This window comes from Thalassophryne amazonica, chromosome 4 (genome assembly GCF_902500255.1).
Source record: "Thalassophryne amazonica chromosome 4, fThaAma1.1, whole genome shotgun sequence".
Classification (NCBI taxonomy): Eukaryota; Metazoa; Chordata; class Actinopteri; order Batrachoidiformes; family Batrachoididae; genus Thalassophryne; species Thalassophryne amazonica.
The window spans coordinates 84,682,151-84,702,588 of NC_047106.1; the positions used below are offsets into that span (position 1 = coordinate 84,682,151).

A 20,438-nucleotide genomic window follows, 5' to 3' on the forward strand; every position below is an offset into this window, starting at 1 on the left:
AACAAACCGTTTGAGATTTTTGCAAATGTATTAAAAATAAAAAAAACTGAGAAATCACATGTACATAAGTATTCACAGTCTTTGCAATGAAGCTCAACATTGAGCTCAGGTGCATCCTGTTTCCACTGATCATCCTTGAGATGTTTCTTAATTGGAGACCACCTGAGGTAAATTCTGTTGATTGGACATGATTTGGAAAGACACATACCTGTCAACATATAAGGTCCCACAGTTGACAGTGCATGTCAGACTAAGCATGAAGTCAAAGGAATTGTCTGTAGACCTCAGACAAGATTGCCACAAAGCACAAATCTAGGGAAGGGTACAGAAACATTTCTGCTGCTTTGAAGGTCACAATGAGCACGGTTGTCACCATCATCAAAAATGGAAGAAATTCAGATCCACCAGGACTCTTCCTAGAGTTGTTCACTTGTCGCTCGCGATCGAGGGAAAAAGGCTTTAGTCAGGGAGGTGACAAAGAACCTGATGGTCACTCTATCAGAGGTCTAGCATTCTTCTATGGAGAGAGGAGAACCTTCCAGAAAGCCAACCATCTCTGTAGCAATCCACCAATCAGGCCTGTATGGTAGAGTAGCCAGACGGAAGCCACTCCTTATTAAAAGCCATACGGCAGCCAGCCTGGAGTTTGCCAAAAGGCACCTGAAGGACTCTCAGACTATGAGAAACAAATGAGACAAAGATTGAGCTCTTTGGCGTGAATGCCAGGCGTCATATCTGGAGGAAACCAGTCACCATCCTGACAGTGAAGCATGGTGGTGGCAGCATCATGCTGTGGGGATGTTTTTCAGTGGCAGGAACTGGGAGACTAGTCAGTATATTGAGGGAAAGTTGAATGCAGCAATGTACAGAGACACCCTGGATGAAAACCTGCTCCAGAGCGCTCTTGACCTCAGACTGGGGTAACGGTTCATTTTCAGCAGGACAATGACCCTAAGCACACAGTCAAGATATCAAATGAGTGGCTTCAGGACAACTCTGTGAAAGTCCTTGAGTGGCCCAGCCAGAGCCCAGACCTGAATCCGATTGAATATGTCAGGAGAGATCTAAAAATGGCTGTGCACCAACAGTCTCCATCCAACCTGATTGAGCTTGAGAGGTGCAGCAAAAAGGAATGGGCAAAAGTGCCCAAAAATAGATGCACCAAGCTTGTGGCATCATATTCATAAAGACTTGAATTTGCAGTTGCGGCCAAAGATGCATCAACAAAGTACTGAACAAACGGTGTGAATACTCATGTACATGTGATTTCTTAGTTTTGTATTTTAAATAAATTTGCAAAAATTTCAAAAAAATTTCATGTTGTCATTATGAGGTGTTGTGAATCGAATTTTGAGGGAAAAAAATTATTTACTTCATTTTGAAATAAGGCTGTAACAAACTGTTATGAAGGGGCTGGTAATACTTTCTGGATGCACTGTATTTTCAAGAAAATCTATCTCTGTGCCAATCCAATATTAAACTGTTGACAAAAGTTAAAATACTGCAGTTGTACATTTGACTGACAAGCTGTTTCAGGCCTCGGGATGTCCTGTTATTCCACTGCAGCTGAAACTGTTTCCAAAAGTCTTTCATACATCAAATTTTAGATTTGCATGAAATACATTCAAGTAATACATTCACAATGTAGTACTCCCACTATATGCGTACATGTATCATCTATAATTCTCTTATACATGTGCAATTTTGTATATATGGACCAAACTGGATGAACACAAAGATGCTTAAATATACGCCAGCCACATTAAATAAACCTGAATGACACAGGACATGACCTTTTCACATAACTAAATAATTTCTAGCCAAAATGTCTATGATGACATGAGGGCTAATAACAACACAACTCACGTGTCAGTTACTAAACAGCATGTTAGGACAGCTTTGTCATAGAAGTTTTAACTCTTTGTTACAATGTTATTATAGAACATATGCACGTGGTACAAGTGCAGATATTACTGGTGGTGCAGAGGGAGAAGTAACACAATGGATGTGGCTTCACTTTGCTGAGCCAATGCCTGATTGAGAGAATTTATAAAGAGCTCAGTGTGTTCTACACACACCTGGTTAGCAGTTAGGTGTATTCAGCCACACAGTGCAGGTAGATGCAACCATTAAATAAATACATAAAAACAATAATAGTAATCACATAAATAACAAACTCATTCTACTGTAAAAATGACTAAAACCATAACCTTGACCATGCTCACACCGTGGGAAGCACAGAAACTTAAGAGGGGATAGTTATTTTAAAAAGAGAAATTACTAAATGTAGCCAGCTTGGAGCACAGAGGACCAGCAGTTGTAGAGAGCATAGAGTACTGATGGTTGCACGGAAATTAGAGATGCATTTTCTGCATGGATATTTTTAAAAAATTATATTTATTTTTTAATTACCTTCGAGTTTTGGGAGACTGTGTAGGAAGCCTTCGAGGGAGTGGTGGAGGGCCTTTAGCTACAGCACCTATTTTTGGAGGGAGAGGTGGTGCACCTTCATTTTGGTTGGTTTCTGCTGATGAAGCAGGTGAAGAGACTGAGGAAATGGAGGACAGGGAGACACTGGGAGAGACAGGTGAATTTTTTCTTCCTCCATCTTTGCTTAAATGTTGACCAGCTGTGCAAGACTGAAGCGAGGTCTGCAGATGAGTCTGTATGGGGGCGGAACTCTCAAAGATGAATCCAGTATCCACCATGTGGCTGTCTGTTTTAGGTGAAGTCGGGGTTAGAGTGCGGGCTGAAGGGGTCAGAGTGGAGGTGAAACGCTGCGGAGGGCAGTTTGGGGTGCTGCGTGGGGGGATCGGGGGTAAAGTGGAGTCTGACAGTGAAGAGATGATGGGTCTGGTGTGAGAACCCACTGGAGGTACAGAATGAAACTGAGTCCTCTCTTTAGGTACAGGCCTCTTCATCTCTCCCACATCCCTCTCTTGATCATATCCTTGTCTCAATGCCACTACTCTTTCTGCAGGAACTGGTTTGTCTTGTCCTTTGCTGCTTTCTTCACTAATCCTGGTCGTCCGTCTCTCCTTAGGGACTGGTTTTTGTCTTTCACAGGGGATGGGTCTCACTGCCTCCTCATTTTGTTTGCCCCTTTCCTTAAGGCCGGGGTTTTCCTCTGCTGGGTTTGGCAAAGGCTTTTCTCTAAGAGGAGCTCGAGAATACACAGATCTCTGACCCCCATCTGCTTCCTCAGAGTCACAGTCTGTGTCAGACTGCCTCACATTGCATGAACCAGGATGAACAAAGGCGGTTTTATGCAGACTGGACAGGATGCGTTTCTGGTGGCCCGGCAATGTGATGCCCATCCTCTCCAGCTGATCAGGTGTGAGGTTTCGACACTGTTGTAATGTTGTCAGACCAGCATCCCAGAATGCATCAGAGTACTGATCAAGATGAAGTACACGCAACCAGTTCCACACAGATACACAGGAATCAGACTGTGACATGATCAGTGCGTGAGAGTCCACCTCCACAGTCGAATTCACACTTCAGATTATCATTTACACAGCCTGTGTAGGGGAGAAAAAAATAAATAAATCAGTGAGTGTACTTGTATTATTTAGTAAGTAGGACCCACCTGAATGTGTACTGCAGTGTGGTGGTATCACAATTAACATTTGGTGGTTTTCTATTTCCTAAAAAGACTGGTGTAGTACTTTTTACTATGAACAACAACAAATTCATGAATTAGATGAAAACAAAGAAACATAATTTCAATGTATCTAAAAAGTTACAGTGCATAAAAAGACAGGAGCCCATCCACATTTTCTCAGTTCTGATTCAATTCCAATACAGATTCAGATACAAGAGGTCTTTTTAACTTCTTAAACCTTATGTACCTTCTCGTGTCTTGCAATCACAGGATGGAAGCTTGCTCTGTGTTCCGAGGGTTGAGAACTCAACCGGTTTTAGAGACTTTGCATACCAGACTCCTACATTATGAAAAAGTTTGCATGTTGATATTAAAAAGTCTACTTCAGTTGAATCATTTAAGGCAAGTCTTAAATTTTTTTCTTGGGTTTTCCATTGTTTTGTGGGTTTTCTTTGTTTTTGTTTTGTGTTTTGTTTTGTTTTTTTGTATTTGACATTTAACAAACAGTGATAAAACAAAGGTTTATTGGAGGTGTCAGTTCTGAAAAACTGAGTGACAGTGCAAGGAGACTAGTGAGGGAAGCCACCAAGACAACTGTGAAGAAGTGGGAGGTGGTCATCTAGTGGTTTAGCATTGGGTTTCAGATCAGAGGATCCTCAGTTAAAAAGGAAACCCAGACAGACGGAAAAGCACTAAGGGTCCTTGGGCAATGTTGTAAGCATGGCAGCACCCTGACATTGGTGTGTGAGTGTGTTTGTGTGAATGGGTGAATGTGAGGCATAATTGTAAAGCCCTTTGAGCTTTGAGATGGGAAAGTGCAATATAAATGCAGTCCATTTCCCAAAAAAATGACAGGTTCCTGGTGCTGTGACTGGAGAAACTGTGCAGAGTTCAACTTTTGTCTGTCGCACCACCACTCACAGCCTCATAGTGAAGTGGAGCAGAGAAGGATTTTCATACAACAGGTCAAATTTAGGATTCCATGGCTGTTCAGAGCTGTGTTTTCATCTTGTTGGTCAGAGCTGTGTTTTCATCTTGTTGGTCTTCATCAGTGGTGGGCACAGTTCAGATAATCCGATAACAGATAATCTGATAGTGGATTAGCTTTTAAGAGGAGTTTTAAAACCATCATCGGACCAATTAACTGGATAGCTAGCTATGTACGTAATGGATATCAGTATGTTCATCTTGGTGGGATGAAATCTGAATTTTTGAGGATTACGTGTGGGGTGCCCCAAGGGTTAGTCCTTGGGCCATTATTGTTTTTGTTGTATATTAATGATATAGGTTTGGTTTCTAAGTCTTTGAGTTGTATTTTGTTTGCTGATGATACAACTGTGATTGGTAATGGGGATAATTTGAGATAGCTCTTGGACTTGGTGGAGAGGGAATTGCAAAAATTTAAATATTGGTTCGACTCTAATAAATTATCACTTCATTTCAGTAAAACTAAGTGCATTATATTTGGAAATAAGCCTAGAAATTTAAGCAGTAAATTATTGTTGAATGGCGTTGAAATTGAAATTGTATCTCAAACTAAATTTCTTGGAGTTTTTGTTGATGATAGGCTCTGTTGGAAAACTCATATAAAACATAGAGTCCAAAATATCTAAAGTTATTGCTATCTTGTACAAAGTACAATACTTTCTCCCCCAGCATCTGTTGGTTTCATTGTATTACTTGTCCCTTATATGACTTATTGCATTGAAGTTTGGGGAAATACATATAAAACTAGAAGCACTCAGAGAGTGCAAACCTCCGCCAAGGCCATGGGGTCACTGACGCCATAACATCTACACGCCGTGGAATCACTGAACCTAAAAAAGTCTAACAATGATGTATGCTCAGTAGTAAAAAAAGTTTCATCTGCTGTGACTAGATAGCATGCATCCTTAGCGCTTGGCATCACAGTTTACTGCAACTTGCACCTTTCCCAGAAGCTACTGTCATCTGAGCACTGATACTGATACTGCATGTGCTTACAGACAAAAACAAATAAGAGACAAAATTCAATTTATTATTCATCTAAACTGCAAATATATGAATTTTTTAACACTTATGAAACACTTCTCTAAACAAGGCCATAGGGTCACTGACCCTAAAGAGACTCCCTCCTTGGCACAGTGATCTATTTCTTTTTGTCTCTTTCTCTAAAATTGTATATGAGGTCTATTAGAAAAGTATCCGACCTTATTATTTTTTTCAAAAACAATATGGATTTGGTGCAGCATGGCGCAAAGCAACGCCGTGATGAAGCCTCACAGGACATGTTCTGGCATGTCCAGGCACATCCACAATTTCTCGGATAATCACTCGATGGAAAAAACCACTGACAGCTGTCTGAACGCCATCTCAAAGCCGTCCTGTGAGACCAAAACGGAGGTGGTTTTGTCTCGCTCCAGTAGCGAATCCATCGTGACGCGCGAAGCCTCCGCTCGGCTTTCCATGACAAAATCTCTTGTTAAAAGTGAAATCTGCCGGAAAATGGTTGATGTCCAGCTCTTGTGATAACCAGAGAAATGGCACACGATGGTCACGGATCCAGACAGCCATCTGTTTAGAAATGAAATGGTCATTCAGCCTGTCGATGGCGGCTTCGGAGCGTGTTGCGCCCCACAGGCTCTGGGGGCCATCCTTAAAGCGACAGTAACACTCCTTATTCTCTACCAAGCCCGTAACATTTTCACTGAAAGCCAGATAAATTTTTCTAAGGGTTTCCAGCTGCCTGTCTCTAACAGTTTCTGAAAAAATTCTGATGGAAAAAAAGCCCAAATCATTCCGCCATTTCCTGGCAATGAAACAACGACGAGAGGGGTGGACCACTCCTTACTCAAAGCCTGCTCACAGATGAATGACGCAACCGACAGGCGTGGAAAAACTCACGCATGCGCACGAGGGTTCAAGCTTGTCTGACGCAATCACACGTGATTCAAATCCATATGGTTTTTGAAAAAAATAATAAGGTCGGATACTTTTCTAATAGACCTCGTATAATAATCATTAGATTATTAATATATAAACAAAAATAAATGTAAGAAATATTACAATTTGAAAACAAATGCACCCGAACGTGATGACAGCTGCAACTGCTTAATGCTAACTTTTAACATTGAAAATGCCATAGACATGCGTCATCCGGATCCCGGTGCGTTCACTTGTTCCTCTTGTCATTTCCAACCACTCCACAAAATTTCATCAAAATCCGTTCAAAACTTTTTGAGTTATCCTGCTGACAAACAGACAGACAAACAAACAAACGTGACCGAAAACATAACCTCCTTGGCGGAGGTAACAAATACTAATCCAATATTTCTGTTACAAAAAAAAAGCTATAAGAGTGATAAGTAAAAAACCATATCGTGAACCAACAAATTCATCGTTTGTTCATCTTTAGTTTTTGAAATTTTATGACTTGGTTGATTATTTTACAATACAGATAATGTATAAAGTTAAAAATGGACTCTTGCCTCAACATGTCCAGGAGTCGTTAAAAATGAGAGAGTCCAGTTATAATTTGCGTGGAACTTTGGTATTTGATAGAAGAAAGATTCTAACTACTGCTAAAGGTCATTGCGTTTCGGTAAAGGGTGTTAGTGTGGAATGATTGTTTAGATTGTATTAAGGTATCTAGTACATTAGCTTGTTTTAAAAGACTGTATAAAAATAATGTATTAACTTGTTATAGTTTGAGTAATTAAGTAAATTGCCTGTGTGGCTATTTTTTGTTTGTCTGTTGTATTACTTTCTTTGTTTCACTGCGTTACATTACTGACTGGTCTTTGTTTTTCGTGTTTATTTTTTGTTTGTACACAGAAACTTCTGCCTACATCCTTTCAGCCGCACTAAATTGGTATATTGCTTGAGTTTTGTTCTATATGTTTTAATTTTTGTTTTCTCTTGACTTGTTTTGTAAATGAGAGATTTTGTTTGTGCGTGCTGAATAAACCATCAATTATCTTCCGATAAATTCAGTTCCGATAACCTTTTTTTTTTTGCTGGTAAAGTAAGCAAAGTTTAACAGTCAAAAATGTTTGTAAACCCTAAAATCAAACATTTTAGTCTGTCTGTTGTGTATTTGTGGCAGACTGGGTGCCTGTCGCTTGACACAAAAAAGGACTAATTTTAACATTTTATTTCTTTGTGGCTTTAATCGCCAGCGCAGCTGTGTGTATAGAGGGACATTTCTTCATCGTTTAGACACTGTTTTGGATTTTTTTTAAAAAGGATGCTTTATTTCTTCAGATGAATCCCACTGAAACTAACAGGTAAGAATTTATATTTACTAATGTGTCTTTTACTCTGCCAATCAATGCATTAATGGACGTATTTCGGTTGTTTAAGCCACAGGGTTCAAAACGTGTGAAAAAAGCAGCAGCTTTTTAGTTTGTGTATATAATTCCGAGATAAACTGTAACTTCTAATACTGTGTTTTACTGCTTTTGAAAGATGATGACAGTGTTTGGGATTTTATTTTTTTTATTCATTAATTTTTCGTGTGTTCTTATGTGTTTGTGATCTTTGAATTTACCCAGCAGCAAAAAGAAAGCAAAACTGGTTTATCAGAAGCTGACAGTATAATCTGATGTGGCCGCATCTGAATCAATATTGGTTATCTGTAGTAAAGATACATTTTTTAAGCAGTTTATCAGTTTAGCATCATAAAAGATAACTTTTCAGTTAACGGACTAATGGTTATCAAAGCTAACTTTTTGCTTCACTGTGCCCACCAATGGTCTTCATTTTGCATGTGCACTTCAAGCTTGTTTGCTGTTAATTCCTCCAATTCAAACTCATTGATAATAAAATTCACTTGGAGAATGGCCGCCTTCATCGCTCATAATTTTTTTGTTCACTTTTTGTTTTGTTTGTTTAATTTTGCACCATAAAAATTGCAAACAAAGTCACAAATCTGATAAGCAATCTGGACTGATTGTCATGGTAATGGTAATATGGGAAAATATCAGACTGGAAATCAGCCAATCAGAGTGAGCATGCTTTATTTTTGGAGTATTTAAGACTAAAATGAAACAATAGTTTGACATTAATGCTTTTCTGGTGTGTGGTTACTGAAGAGATAAATATTTGGATTTTGAACTGCGCGCCACTAAAAATCAGGACTACCTGGTGAGTCACGAAACTGCATAAGGAGGAAGAAGTGACATCAGTGGGAGAACCGATGTCTTAGCAGTCCCATTTGTTTTGTTAATGATCGGACGTATCGGACAACAATCGCACGCACACACGCACACAGAGGCCACTTGGCTATTATGATATAGATTGGAGAAATACTATACTCGGAAATAATATGCAAACCAATATATTTTTTTACAGTTAAATGCAAACAAACACTGAAGTGTGAACAATCAAGAAACAGCCATTTCTAGAGAGTGAACTACAGTGTCACTGTGATAAAATTAAGTGTGATTAATTGTGTTGTCAGGATGGATGATGCACTTCACTGAAAGAGGAAGTTCTTTTTTTGCCTTAGTATTCTGATAATTCCGCTATGTAATCACTTCATTGAGCATCACAGTTATTAAAAGTTGTTATGCTCCTTTTTGAGTCACAGTTTGAACACACACAGAGCATGAAATAAGCATTCATCAGCAGATGTTAGGAGACAGTGAATTCTTCTCCTTCTTGCAGGAGGAAGAATTCATTCAAGGAAGTGGTGTTTGACTTCAGGCGGGCGCCAGCCTCTCTGCAGCCCATCGTAATAGACGGATCCAAGGTGGAGGTGGTTTCCACCTATAAGTACCTTGGGCTGCAGCTGGACAACAGGCTGAGCTGGGCAGCTAATAAGGATGCTGTCTACAAGAAGGGACAGAGTAGAATGTACTTTCTTAGGAGGCTGGCTTCTTTCAGGGTCTGCTCCAAGTTACTGTACATGTTCTATCAGTCCATCGTGTCCAGTGTTCTTTTCTACGCCGTTGTGTGTTTGGGGGGGTGAATGAAGGAAATTCTGAGGCTGAACCGGCTCATTAAAAAAAGCAGGCTCAGTGGTGGGACTGTGTCTGGACCCTGTGGAGAAGGTGCTGGAGCAGAGAACACTCTCCAAGATCAGGGCAATCCTGTCCAGTCAGAGTCACCCCCTGAACTCTGTGATATCCAAGCAGGGGAGCGCGTTCAGTTCCAGACTCCTCTCCCTCAAATGCTCCACTGACAGAATGAAGAACTCTTTTGTCCCTCTGGCCATCAGGGTGTATAATGCAGCCACATCAGCCAGGGGCAGCAGACGAGGGGTTATACATGCCTAAACACAGTCTCAGATGCCTTAACTCCTGTAACTTGTTGCACTTTGTATACTGTTTTTGTACTACTTATTTATTAACTTGTCTCTGTGCTGTTGTTATTCATTAACTTATTTTTTTTTCTTGTTGTGTAACTTTTATATGTATGATTGAGAGCGACGGACGCCACACAATTTCCCTTGGGATTGATAAAGTATCTATCTATCTATCTATCTATCTATCTATCTATCTATCTATCTATCTTCTTTCAGCTGTTCCTATTAGGGGTCACCACAGCAGATCAATCATTTCCATCTCACCCTGTCCTTTGTATCGTCCTCTATCACACCAACCACCTCCATACCCTCCCTCAGCACATTCATAAACCTCCTCTTTGGCCTGCCTATTCTCCTCCTGCCTGATGGCTCCATCCTCACCATCCTTCTCCTGATATACCCTGGGTCCCTCCTCTGCACATGTCCAAACCATCTCAATCTCACCTCTCTGACTGTCTCCAAACCGTCAGTGTCTGACAGTCTGTGCAGAAATTCTTGTGTTGTATTCTTAGTTGTGCAAACCAAGTGTTGCAACAGTTATCAAGATTTTATCACATATCCTCCATTACATACTGTGCAAGCAAATTATGAAGTACATCAACATGTCAACTGTCTCAAGATACTTTCATAAATAGACTATATGTGAAAATATCAGCCTGACTTTATTCGGTGGCTAGAAGTGAAGGCCGTTGATGGAAAGCACATAGTAAGCCACATTCTAGAGAAATACTATATGTTGAAAATGTGTTGCAATAAGTGTGATTTATTTCCCGTCAAATGTTCCTCTAACAAGACAGAGACCACAGTGTACAGAAGTGTGAATCTTTGTCCATTCTCTGTGATCAAATGCAGTTCCTATTTTTCATTTGAGGAACTCAGACATGTCATACAATGAATTACAGTCTGATGAACACTCAGATGTCTTTGGACTGGTAAATATACACCTCCTTCCCACACAGTGGGGTTTTTGAAGCAAAAAATAGGCACACATACAGATTTTTGTTGCAGGACTCAGCACCTTTGACCAGTCACAAGTTATCACATCAGCACTTTGGCACAAAAACAGCTCTTCATCAGCTGTGTGTGGTCAATGTAGATGTGCCTATTTTTTTTTTTTTTTTTTGCTTTTTTCTTAAGCAATGCATTTATGCTGTAAAATGAAAGAGTATCTTGGAAAATGTGTCCTAGATGTTAATGGAAAACAAATAAGCTGATGAACAAAAGGAAGAAAAATACACAATAGTTACTCTTATTATTTCTCAATAATGATCCTATACATTAAGATGTATGTTCCTATACATGTTCCTATACATGTAGATCACTCTCAGAATCAGTTTTTACCTCCAGTACAGAGATAGGAAAAGTTTTAACCAAGCTTACCTCAAACAGTCAGAGGCACTTGACTAACGCAGTAGTTAAGACATGCACACACACCCGTACACACTTAGACCTTGAGCTGAACAACAGCAACAGCAAGGCAACACATTCTTATGTCAGTGGCCTTTGCCGTGTGATTATTCTACACCAAATCTAGGTTCATCTTGCAAACCTCTTCAGCGAGTGCTGAAATACCTACTGGTCCTTCAGGACCAATGTCTTGTTCATATAGTATGTTATGCATTTAACACTTTTTTTTTTTGAACTTGAACTTATTTATTTGAACTTATTTATGTGGCACACAACTCATCAGTAACAAAAACTGATACACAAGACAATTCCACAGTGACATGTGTAACCAAAAAGGGGGTGAGCAGAAGCAAAGCTTATAAACAACCACCCCATATACGAGGGCTGTCCGTAAAGTATAGGTCCTTTTTATTTTTTTCAAAAACTATATGGATTTCATTCATATGTTTTTACGTCAGACATGCTTGAACCCTCGTGCGCATGCGTGAGTTTTTCCACGCCTGTCGGTGACGTCATTCGCCTGTGAGCACTCCTTGTGGGAGGAGTTGTCCAGCCCCTCGTCGGAATTCCTTTGTCTGAGAAGTTGCTGAGAGACTGGCGCTTTGTTTGATCAAAATTTTTTCTAAACCTGTGAGACACATCGAAGTGGACATGGTTCGAAAAATTAAGCTGGTTTTCAGTGAAAATTTTAACAGCTGATGAGAGATTTTGAGGTGATTCTGTCGCTTTAAGGACTTTTCACGGTGCGAGACGTCGTGCAGCGCTCTCAGCCGCCGTCGTCAGCCTGTTCAAGCTGAAAACCTCCACATTTCAGGCTCTGTTGATCCAGGACGTCGTGAGAGAACAGAGAAGTTTCAGAAGAAGTCGGTTTCAGCATTTTATCCGGATATTCCACTGTTAAAGGAGATTTTTTTAATGAAAGACGTGCGGGCGGATTGCAGCGTCGGCTCGCAGCCGCCGCGATGCTCCGTCACAGGAAAAACACCTCTGCTGGAAGCCTTAAGGACAAGTTGGAACATCTCCAGCTGATAAACAATTTCTCATATACTCACTCCACTGAAAGCCATCAAAAGCCAACTGGATTTTAACAAATGGTTATCAACACGGAGGTGTTTTTCCTGTGCCGCCGCGCCGCGTCGGCTGCGTCCCGACGCGCGGACCCGTCCGCACGTCTTTCATTAAAAAAATCTCCTTTAACAGTGGAATATCCGGATAAAATGCTGAAACCGACTTCTTCTGAAACGTCTCTGTTCTCTCACGACGTCCTGGATCAATAGAGCCTGAAATGTGGAGGTTTTAAGCTTGAAACAGGCTGATGACGCTGCCTGAGAGCGCTGCACGACGTCTCGCACCGTGAAAAGTCCTTAAAGCGACAGAATCACCTCAAAATCTCTCATCAGCTGTTAAAATTTTCACTGAAAACCAGCTTAATTTTTCGAACTATGTCCACTTCGATGTGTCTCACAGGTTTAGAAAAAATTTTGATCAAACAAAGCACCAGTCTCTCAGCAACTTCTCAGACAAAGGAATTCCGACGAGGGGCTGGACGACTCCTCCCACAAGGAGTGCTCACAGGCGAATGACTCATGCATGCGCACGAGGGTTCAAGCATGTCTGACGTAAAAACATATGAATGAAATCCATATAGTTTTTGAAAAAAATAAAAAGGACCTATACTTTACGGACAGCCCTCGTATACATACATAAATACAGTGAGGAAAATAAGTATTTGAACACCCTGCGATTTTGCAAGTTCACCCACTTAGAAATCATGGAGGGGTCCAAAATTTTTATCTTAGGTGCATGTCCACTGTGAGAGACAATCTTAAAAAAAAAAAAAATCCGGAAATCACAATGTATGATTTTTTAATAATTTATTTGTATGTTACTGCTGCAAATAAGTATTTGAACCCCTCCCAACCAGCAAGAATTCTGGCTCACACAGACCTGTTAATTTTTCTTTAAGAAGCCCTCTTATTCTATCTTATTCCACTCTTTACCTGTATTAACTGCACCTGTTTGAACTTGTTACCTGTATAAAAGACACCTGTTCACACACTCAATCAATCACACTTCAACCTGTCCAAGTGATGCCGGTAACGCGTTACTTAGTAACGCGTTACTCTAATCTGATCACTTTTTTTTGTAACGAGTAATCTAACGCGTTAATCTTTCCAAATCAGTAATCAGATTAAAGTTACTTCTCCATGTCACTGTGCGTTACTATTATTTTTCATTGTGGGTTGACAGCAGCATTAAACTTGGTCTGTGGGCAGGAGGTCGGGGTTCGACTGAACTGCCCACTTTAAGCGAGCTGTGAGCTTTTCATCCGCGGTTTTTTGCAGCTGCTCGACTCGTCGTCTCCTCTTAAAGCACGGTGATCAGCACACCTGCACTGAGCTTTACAAAGACATTTTTATACTTTTTTTCCTCCTTTATTTAGAATTCTGAGCTGAGCTGCTCCGTATCTGCACGTTAAAACAGCTGATCCTCCGCGACTCGTCAACAACTAACACTATTTTCCACTCAAATGCACCTAAACTCTCTTTCTGAGGACCACATGATGTGAAAACGCAATAAAACTTTCTTACCTGTAAATCTGGTCACGTTTTCTGCATAAATAAATGTTATCCATTCTTTGTGCTCAAACGCCAAAGTAGGAGCGAATCCAGATGGAATGGGGGCGTGGGGGAGGGATGTGCCCCCCTCACAACACCCCTAGATTAAAGGTCCAGTTTTGAAGCCTTTTTTTACTACAACTACTAATACTACTTAAAATAATATTAATTTCGACAAGTAAAATATTTAGAGAGAATTTAAATGTTAGAAAAATGCTAGAATTAATTTAATAGTTACATTTATAAACAATTTAGGTTCAAAATTGCAAGTTTTACTGTTACAGTGCTGTCAACAGTTAAATATGAGGTCAAGATAGAGGTCTTTATTTTACTTTTTATAAAACAAGTATTTATTTTCATTGAAGTCAAGAAAGGGTGACTATAAAGTAAGTTTTGGCAAAACAGGTATCATTGTCATGTTGAGGTGGCAGAGGGTTGTTGTCGGCAGCTGGGAAAAATAACTAAAAAAGTAACTAGTAATCTAACTTAGTTACTTTTACAATTGAGTAATCAGTAAAGTAACTAAGTTACTTTTTCAAGGAGTAATCAGTAATCAGTAATTGGATTACTTTTTCAAAGTAACTGTGGCAACACTGTCCACCATAGCCAAAACCAAAGAGCTGTCTAAGGAAACCAGGGACAAAACTGTAGACCTGCATAAGGCTGGGATGGACGACAGGACAACAGGCAAGCAGCTTGGTAGAAGACAAGAACTGCTATGATTATTTATTAGAAGGGACACAAGATGACTGTCAATCTCCTTCAGTCTGGGATTCCATGCAAGAGCTCACTTTGTGGGGTAAGGATGATTCTGAGAAAGCTCAGAACTACACAGGAGGACCTGGTCAATGACCTGAAGAGAGCTGGGACCACAGTCACAAATATTACATTAGTAACACATGATGCTGTCATGGTTTAAAATCCTGCAGGGCAGCAAGGTCCCCCTGCTCAAGCCAGCACATGCCCAAGCCCGTTTGAAGTTCACCAGTGACCATCTGGATGATCCAGAGGAGGCATGGGAGAAGGTCATGTGGTCAGATGAGACCAAAATAGAGCTTTTTAGAATCAACTCCACTTACCATGTTTAAAGGATGAGAACAACCCCAAGAAAACCATCCCAACCATGAAGCATGGGGGTGGAAACATCATACTCTGGGGGTGCTCTTCTGCAAAGGGGACAGGACGACTGCACCGTATTGAAGGGAGGATGGATGGGGTCATGTATTGCGAGATTGCAAACCTGGTGAAAAACTACAGGAAACGTTTGACCTCTGTAATTGCAAACAAAGGCTGCTGTACCAAATATTAACATTGATTTTCACAGGTGTTCAAATACTTATTTGCAGCAGTAACATATAAATAAATTATTAAAAAAAATCATACATTGTGATTTCTGGATTTTTTTTTTTTAGATTATGTCTCTCACAGTGGACATGCACCAAAGATGAAAATTTCAGACCCCTCCATGATTTCTAAGTGGGAGAACTTGCAAAATCACAGGGTGTTCAAATACTTATTTTCCTCACTGTACATATATACACATTACCAACCCCCAGAGCAAGCACACAGGCGACAGTGGTAAGGAAAAACTCCCTCTGATGTATTGAGGAAGAAACCTCAAGCAGACCAGACTAAGGGGTGACCCTCTGCTTGGGCCATGCTATAAACATTTAACAACACAAACTCAAATCCCATTATCATAAACATATCAAGTGAACACCGTGTCTTCATCTACATACATATTTACATACATACTACATACTATATATATATATATATATACACACACACAAATGAATGTTACTGTACAAGTTCACAATTACAATTGACAACACAAAACTCATTGTACTTCATTAGATACATATCTTGAAAACATTTTTTATATTGATTTTTAAACTGATTGATATTTGGACATCGGTTGAATTCATCCGTCAGGTTATTCCATAATCTAGGGCCACACATGGAGACAAAGAAACCTTTCCTGGTCGTCCGAGCACCAGCAATTTTAAAATGATACAAGCCCCGTAAATTATATTTTCCCTCTCTCTCAGTAAAATATTCTTGAATTCTAAATGGCACTTGTTTATTTTCATTTTGTACATTAATTGAACAGTCTTGAACAAAATCATATCAATAAGTTTTAATATTTGAGATTTAATGAACAGTGGGTTGGTGCGGTCTCGATAACCTGCATTATGAATTGTCCTTAATGCTCTTTTTTGAAGAATGAATAATGGTTGCAATGTAGTTTTGTAATTGTTGCCACAAACTTCAGCGTAATAAGTCAAGTAGGGTGTAACCAATGAACAATAGAGAGTATGTAGTGCTCTGCAATCAAGAACATGCTTTACTTTATTTAATACTGCAATACTCTTTGATACCTTCATTTGAATATGCTGAATGTGAGCTTTCCAATTACTTTTTTCATCAATAATGACACCTAAAAACTTATTTTCTTTGACACGCTCTATGTTTACCACATGTATATTTAACTGAATTTGTATGTCTTTTTTTGTAATTTCCAAATAACATCAATTTAGTTTTAGACAAATTTAATGATAATTTGTTAATATCAAACCATCTCTTTAGCTTTAGAATTTCTGTTCCTAAATCAGATAATAATTGTTGCAGATTTTCCCCTGAGCAAAACAGGTTTGTGTCATCTGCAAAGAGCACAGTTTTAACCAGATCAGAGACTTTACATAAATCATTAATGTATAAAATAAATAATTTTGGGTCTAACACAGAACCCTGTGGTAGCCCACAAATGATGTCCAGATATGAAGAACAGTATTCCCAGAGTTTAACAAACTGCTTTCGGTTATGTAAGTAGCTTTTAATCCAACTCAGAGCAACCCCTCTGATCCCATTCCAACTTTTGAAATAATATATTGTGATCAATAGTGTCAAAAGCCTTTCTTAAGTCAATAAATAAACCTGCAACTATTACCCTTTGGTCCACATTTATTGATCTCTTCTATGGAATCGAGCAATGCCAGTGTCGTGGACCTTTTTGCTCTAAAACCATATTGACTTTCATCAAGCAAGTTGTGTCGATCTATAAATTTATCCAGTCTGCTGTTGTAAAGTTTTTCCAGTATCTTTGAAAATTGTGACAATAGAGACACAGGCCTGTAGTTAGTAAAAAGATGCTTGCTACCAGATCTGAATTAAGCTATCACTTTTGCCACTTTCATACTGTTAAGAACAATCCCAGTTTGAAATGATTTGTTAAAAGTATATGATGATGATTTTGAGATTTCAGTAATTATTCGCTTTACTAAGGACAAATGTACCTCATTATGATCCGTTGACTTTTTACTTTTACATACTAACTATGTTAATTTCCCTTTCATCTACTGGGCTGAGAAACATTGTGAGTGGATTTCTGGTGATTGATTGCTGATTTTCCCATGTACTGTGTGGTATTTCAGCTGCCAGATAAATGGTAAATGGACTGCATTTATATAGCGCTTTTCCATCTGCATCAGATGCTCAAAGCGCTTTACAATTATGCCTCACATTCACCCCGATGTCAGGGTGCTGCCATACAAGGCGCTCACTACACACCGGGAGCAATAGGGGATTAAAGGCGTTGCCCAAGGACCCTTAGTGATTTTCTAGTCAGGCGGGGATTTGAACCCATGATCTTCCGGACTCAAGCCCAACACATTAACCACTAGACCATCTCTGGCCCAACATTAGCAAAAAATTTATTGAAACTATTCACTACTTGGCTCATGTTATATTCATCTTTGCTGTCATAAGTAAAGTATGTTGGATAGTTATTTGATTTGGGTTTAATTGCTATAGTACTATTCAATATTTTCCATGTTTCCTTTATATTGTTTTTATTATTGTTTAGTATTTTTCCAAAGTATGATTTTTTACAGTTCCGCATAATAGTTGTTAGTTTATTTTTATAGTCCTATATTTAACCTCTGCCTCTCTTGATTTACTTTTAATGAATTCTGTGTATAGCCTATTTTTCTTTTTACAAGCCTTTTGAAGACCTTTTGTTATCCATGGGTTAGCTTTATAGTTATTATTTTTATTATACTGTACAATTGGACAGTTTTTGTTATATATATTGAGAAGTATGTTTTCAAATTCGGAATATACTAAATTCGCATTTTGCTTATTGTAAATGGGATTCCAATCCTGTAAAAGTAAATCACTTTTTAAGGCAGTGATAGCTTCTTCAGATTGCAGGTGCTTGCAATATTGTTTTTCCTCAGTACATTTTTTATTAAACTTCAAATCAGTTACTATAAAAATTGGTAAATGGTCACTAATATCATTAAGCCACTTAGTGTTTTGGTATCAATATCATTTGTAAATATATTATCAATGAGAGTAGCTGAATGTGAAGGGATTCTTGAAGGCCTAGTAATTTTTGGATATAGATTTAGACTGTACATAGTGTTAATGAAATCCTCAGTTACTATATGCTGATGCGGGTTTAAGAGATCAATGTTTATATCTCCACAAACAAATACTCGCTTATTACCCATCTGTGAAAACAATTTCTCTGTCCAATTTTGGAATCCTTCAATTTTAGAGCCAGGAGCTCTATATATGCAGCTAATAATTGTATTTTTGCCTTTTTCCATACCTATTTCAATTGTGATGGATTCCAAAAGATTTTCCACAGCCACAGTCATTTGATTTTAATTTTGTAGTTAATCCTTTTGTCAACATACAAAGCCACTCCTCCTCCTCTATTTCGTCTATTCAGATGATTACATTCATAACCCTCCAGCTGATAGTTTGTGTCATCACCCTCTGTAAGCCATGTTTCCGTTATGACAATTATACTGAATGGTTGACAAGATTGTTTTAAATAGTCTTTGATACTCCCAAAATTTTTGTACAAACTCCTGCTATTAAAGTAGATTATTGACAATTTCCCATCACTTGAAATGCAGTTATTGTACTGTTCCTCTGTGTAATTGTGACAGTTACTATCTATGAAGAAATAGAAATGATTGTCCGGATCTATCTTATATTCTGGATCCTGTATATGATGCTCAGTATACTTAAAAGGTTGCAATTCCAGATTCTCATAATCATGTATCATCTCAGTTATACTATTACTGTTTAGAAGCACCAATGTTTGTCAGTCATTATGAAAGTTGGCTGCGTTCACCATGTTTTATTCATATTTTGCCAATTCCTCCATGCTTCATTCAACACTTCATTTATAAATTCTTTTACAAATATACACTCCATGCATTCATAACAGTTATCAGCATTTGTTTTGCTTTTTTTTTTCAGTGGTGGGAGGGGCAGGGCTCACTGTTGCATTCCTGGGTGGGCCTCCAGGTGTTCTCTGAGCATTCATCAACTTTCCCAGTCTTTTGTTCCCCCGTCGCAGCTTTTTTGAAATGTGTTGCAGGCATCCATTTCAAAATGAGCAAATATTTGCACAAAAACAAAAACGTCTATCAGTTTGAACATTAAATATCTTGTCTTTGTGGTGTATTCAGTTGAATATAGGTTGGAGAGGATTTGCAAATCATTGTTTTCTGTTTTTATTTACATTTTACACAACATCACAACTTTATTGGAATTGGGGTTGTAAATGTCATCATGTATATTTACCACTGAATTATTACCATAGTTCAGGCCAAGTTAAAAATACATATACACATATTTCTCTTCCAGGGCTGACTGGAAAATTGGCCTGAGGGGCGGGCTGAAATCACTGCAAATGGTGCAGCAACTTGTGCAAGTCTTTCAATATGAGGGCATCAGCCAATTAATTAATTAGAACAAATGATTTACTTTTTTCTGTGATATATTTTCATTCTTTATATATTATAGCAGTTGCAGCATTATAGTTTTTGCAATCATTGATAACATCAGTGGTCACTTTTTCCATGTTGCTCACTAGTGAAGCACTGGTTCATCATCTGCATTGAAGCCAAACTCCAACTCACTCACTTGCTCATCGTCAACTGCTGACTCCAATTAAGGATCACGAGCAAAGTCCAACTCTTTTCTCCCTAACAAGTACGGCATGATTTTTGGGCACAGGTAGGGGAGAAAGATTTTTTTTTTTTTTTTTTTTTTACTTGGCCTGAACAAAAAACATACATACCTGGAATACGAGGTCTGTCCAAAAAGTAACGGACCTTTTAATTTTTTTCAAAAACCATATGGATTTGAATCATGTGTGATTGCATCAGCCAAGCTTGAAACTTTGTGCGCATGCGTGAGTTTTTTCACGCCTGTCGGTTGCGTCATTCGCCTGTGAGCAGGCTTTGTGTGAGCAGTGGTCCACCCCTCTCGTCGGATTTTTATTGCGAATAAAATGTCTGAACGATTTGGAGCTTTGCTGCATCAAATTTTTCCAGAAACTGTGAGAGACCTCCAGGTGGACACCATTCGGAAAATTCAGATGGCTTTCAAGGACGATTTTATGGGGATTACACAGATTAAGGAGTGCTTCAGCCGGTTTAAAGACCGCCCACAGCGGCTGAGAGCGCGGTGCACTCCGAGCGCCGATCGACAGGCTGAA

The 20,438-nt window shown here is 39.0% G+C and overlaps 1 protein-coding gene across 1 annotated transcript in view; it reads right to left on the reverse strand.

Annotated features, from left to right (window-relative positions):
* Nucleotides 1–20,438, reverse strand: part of LOC117508950 (arf-GAP with Rho-GAP domain, ANK repeat and PH domain-containing protein 1-like) — a 315,020-nt gene that overhangs the window by 219,652 nt on the left and 74,930 nt on the right. Inside the window, exon 2 of the mRNA XM_034168785.1 lies at nucleotides 2,413–3,521. Within this exon, the coding sequence (XP_034024676.1) occupies nucleotides 2,413–3,458 (1,046 nt within the window). The 5' untranslated portion in view covers nucleotides 3,459–3,521. The remainder of the gene's footprint in view (nucleotides 1–2,412; nucleotides 3,522–20,438) is intronic.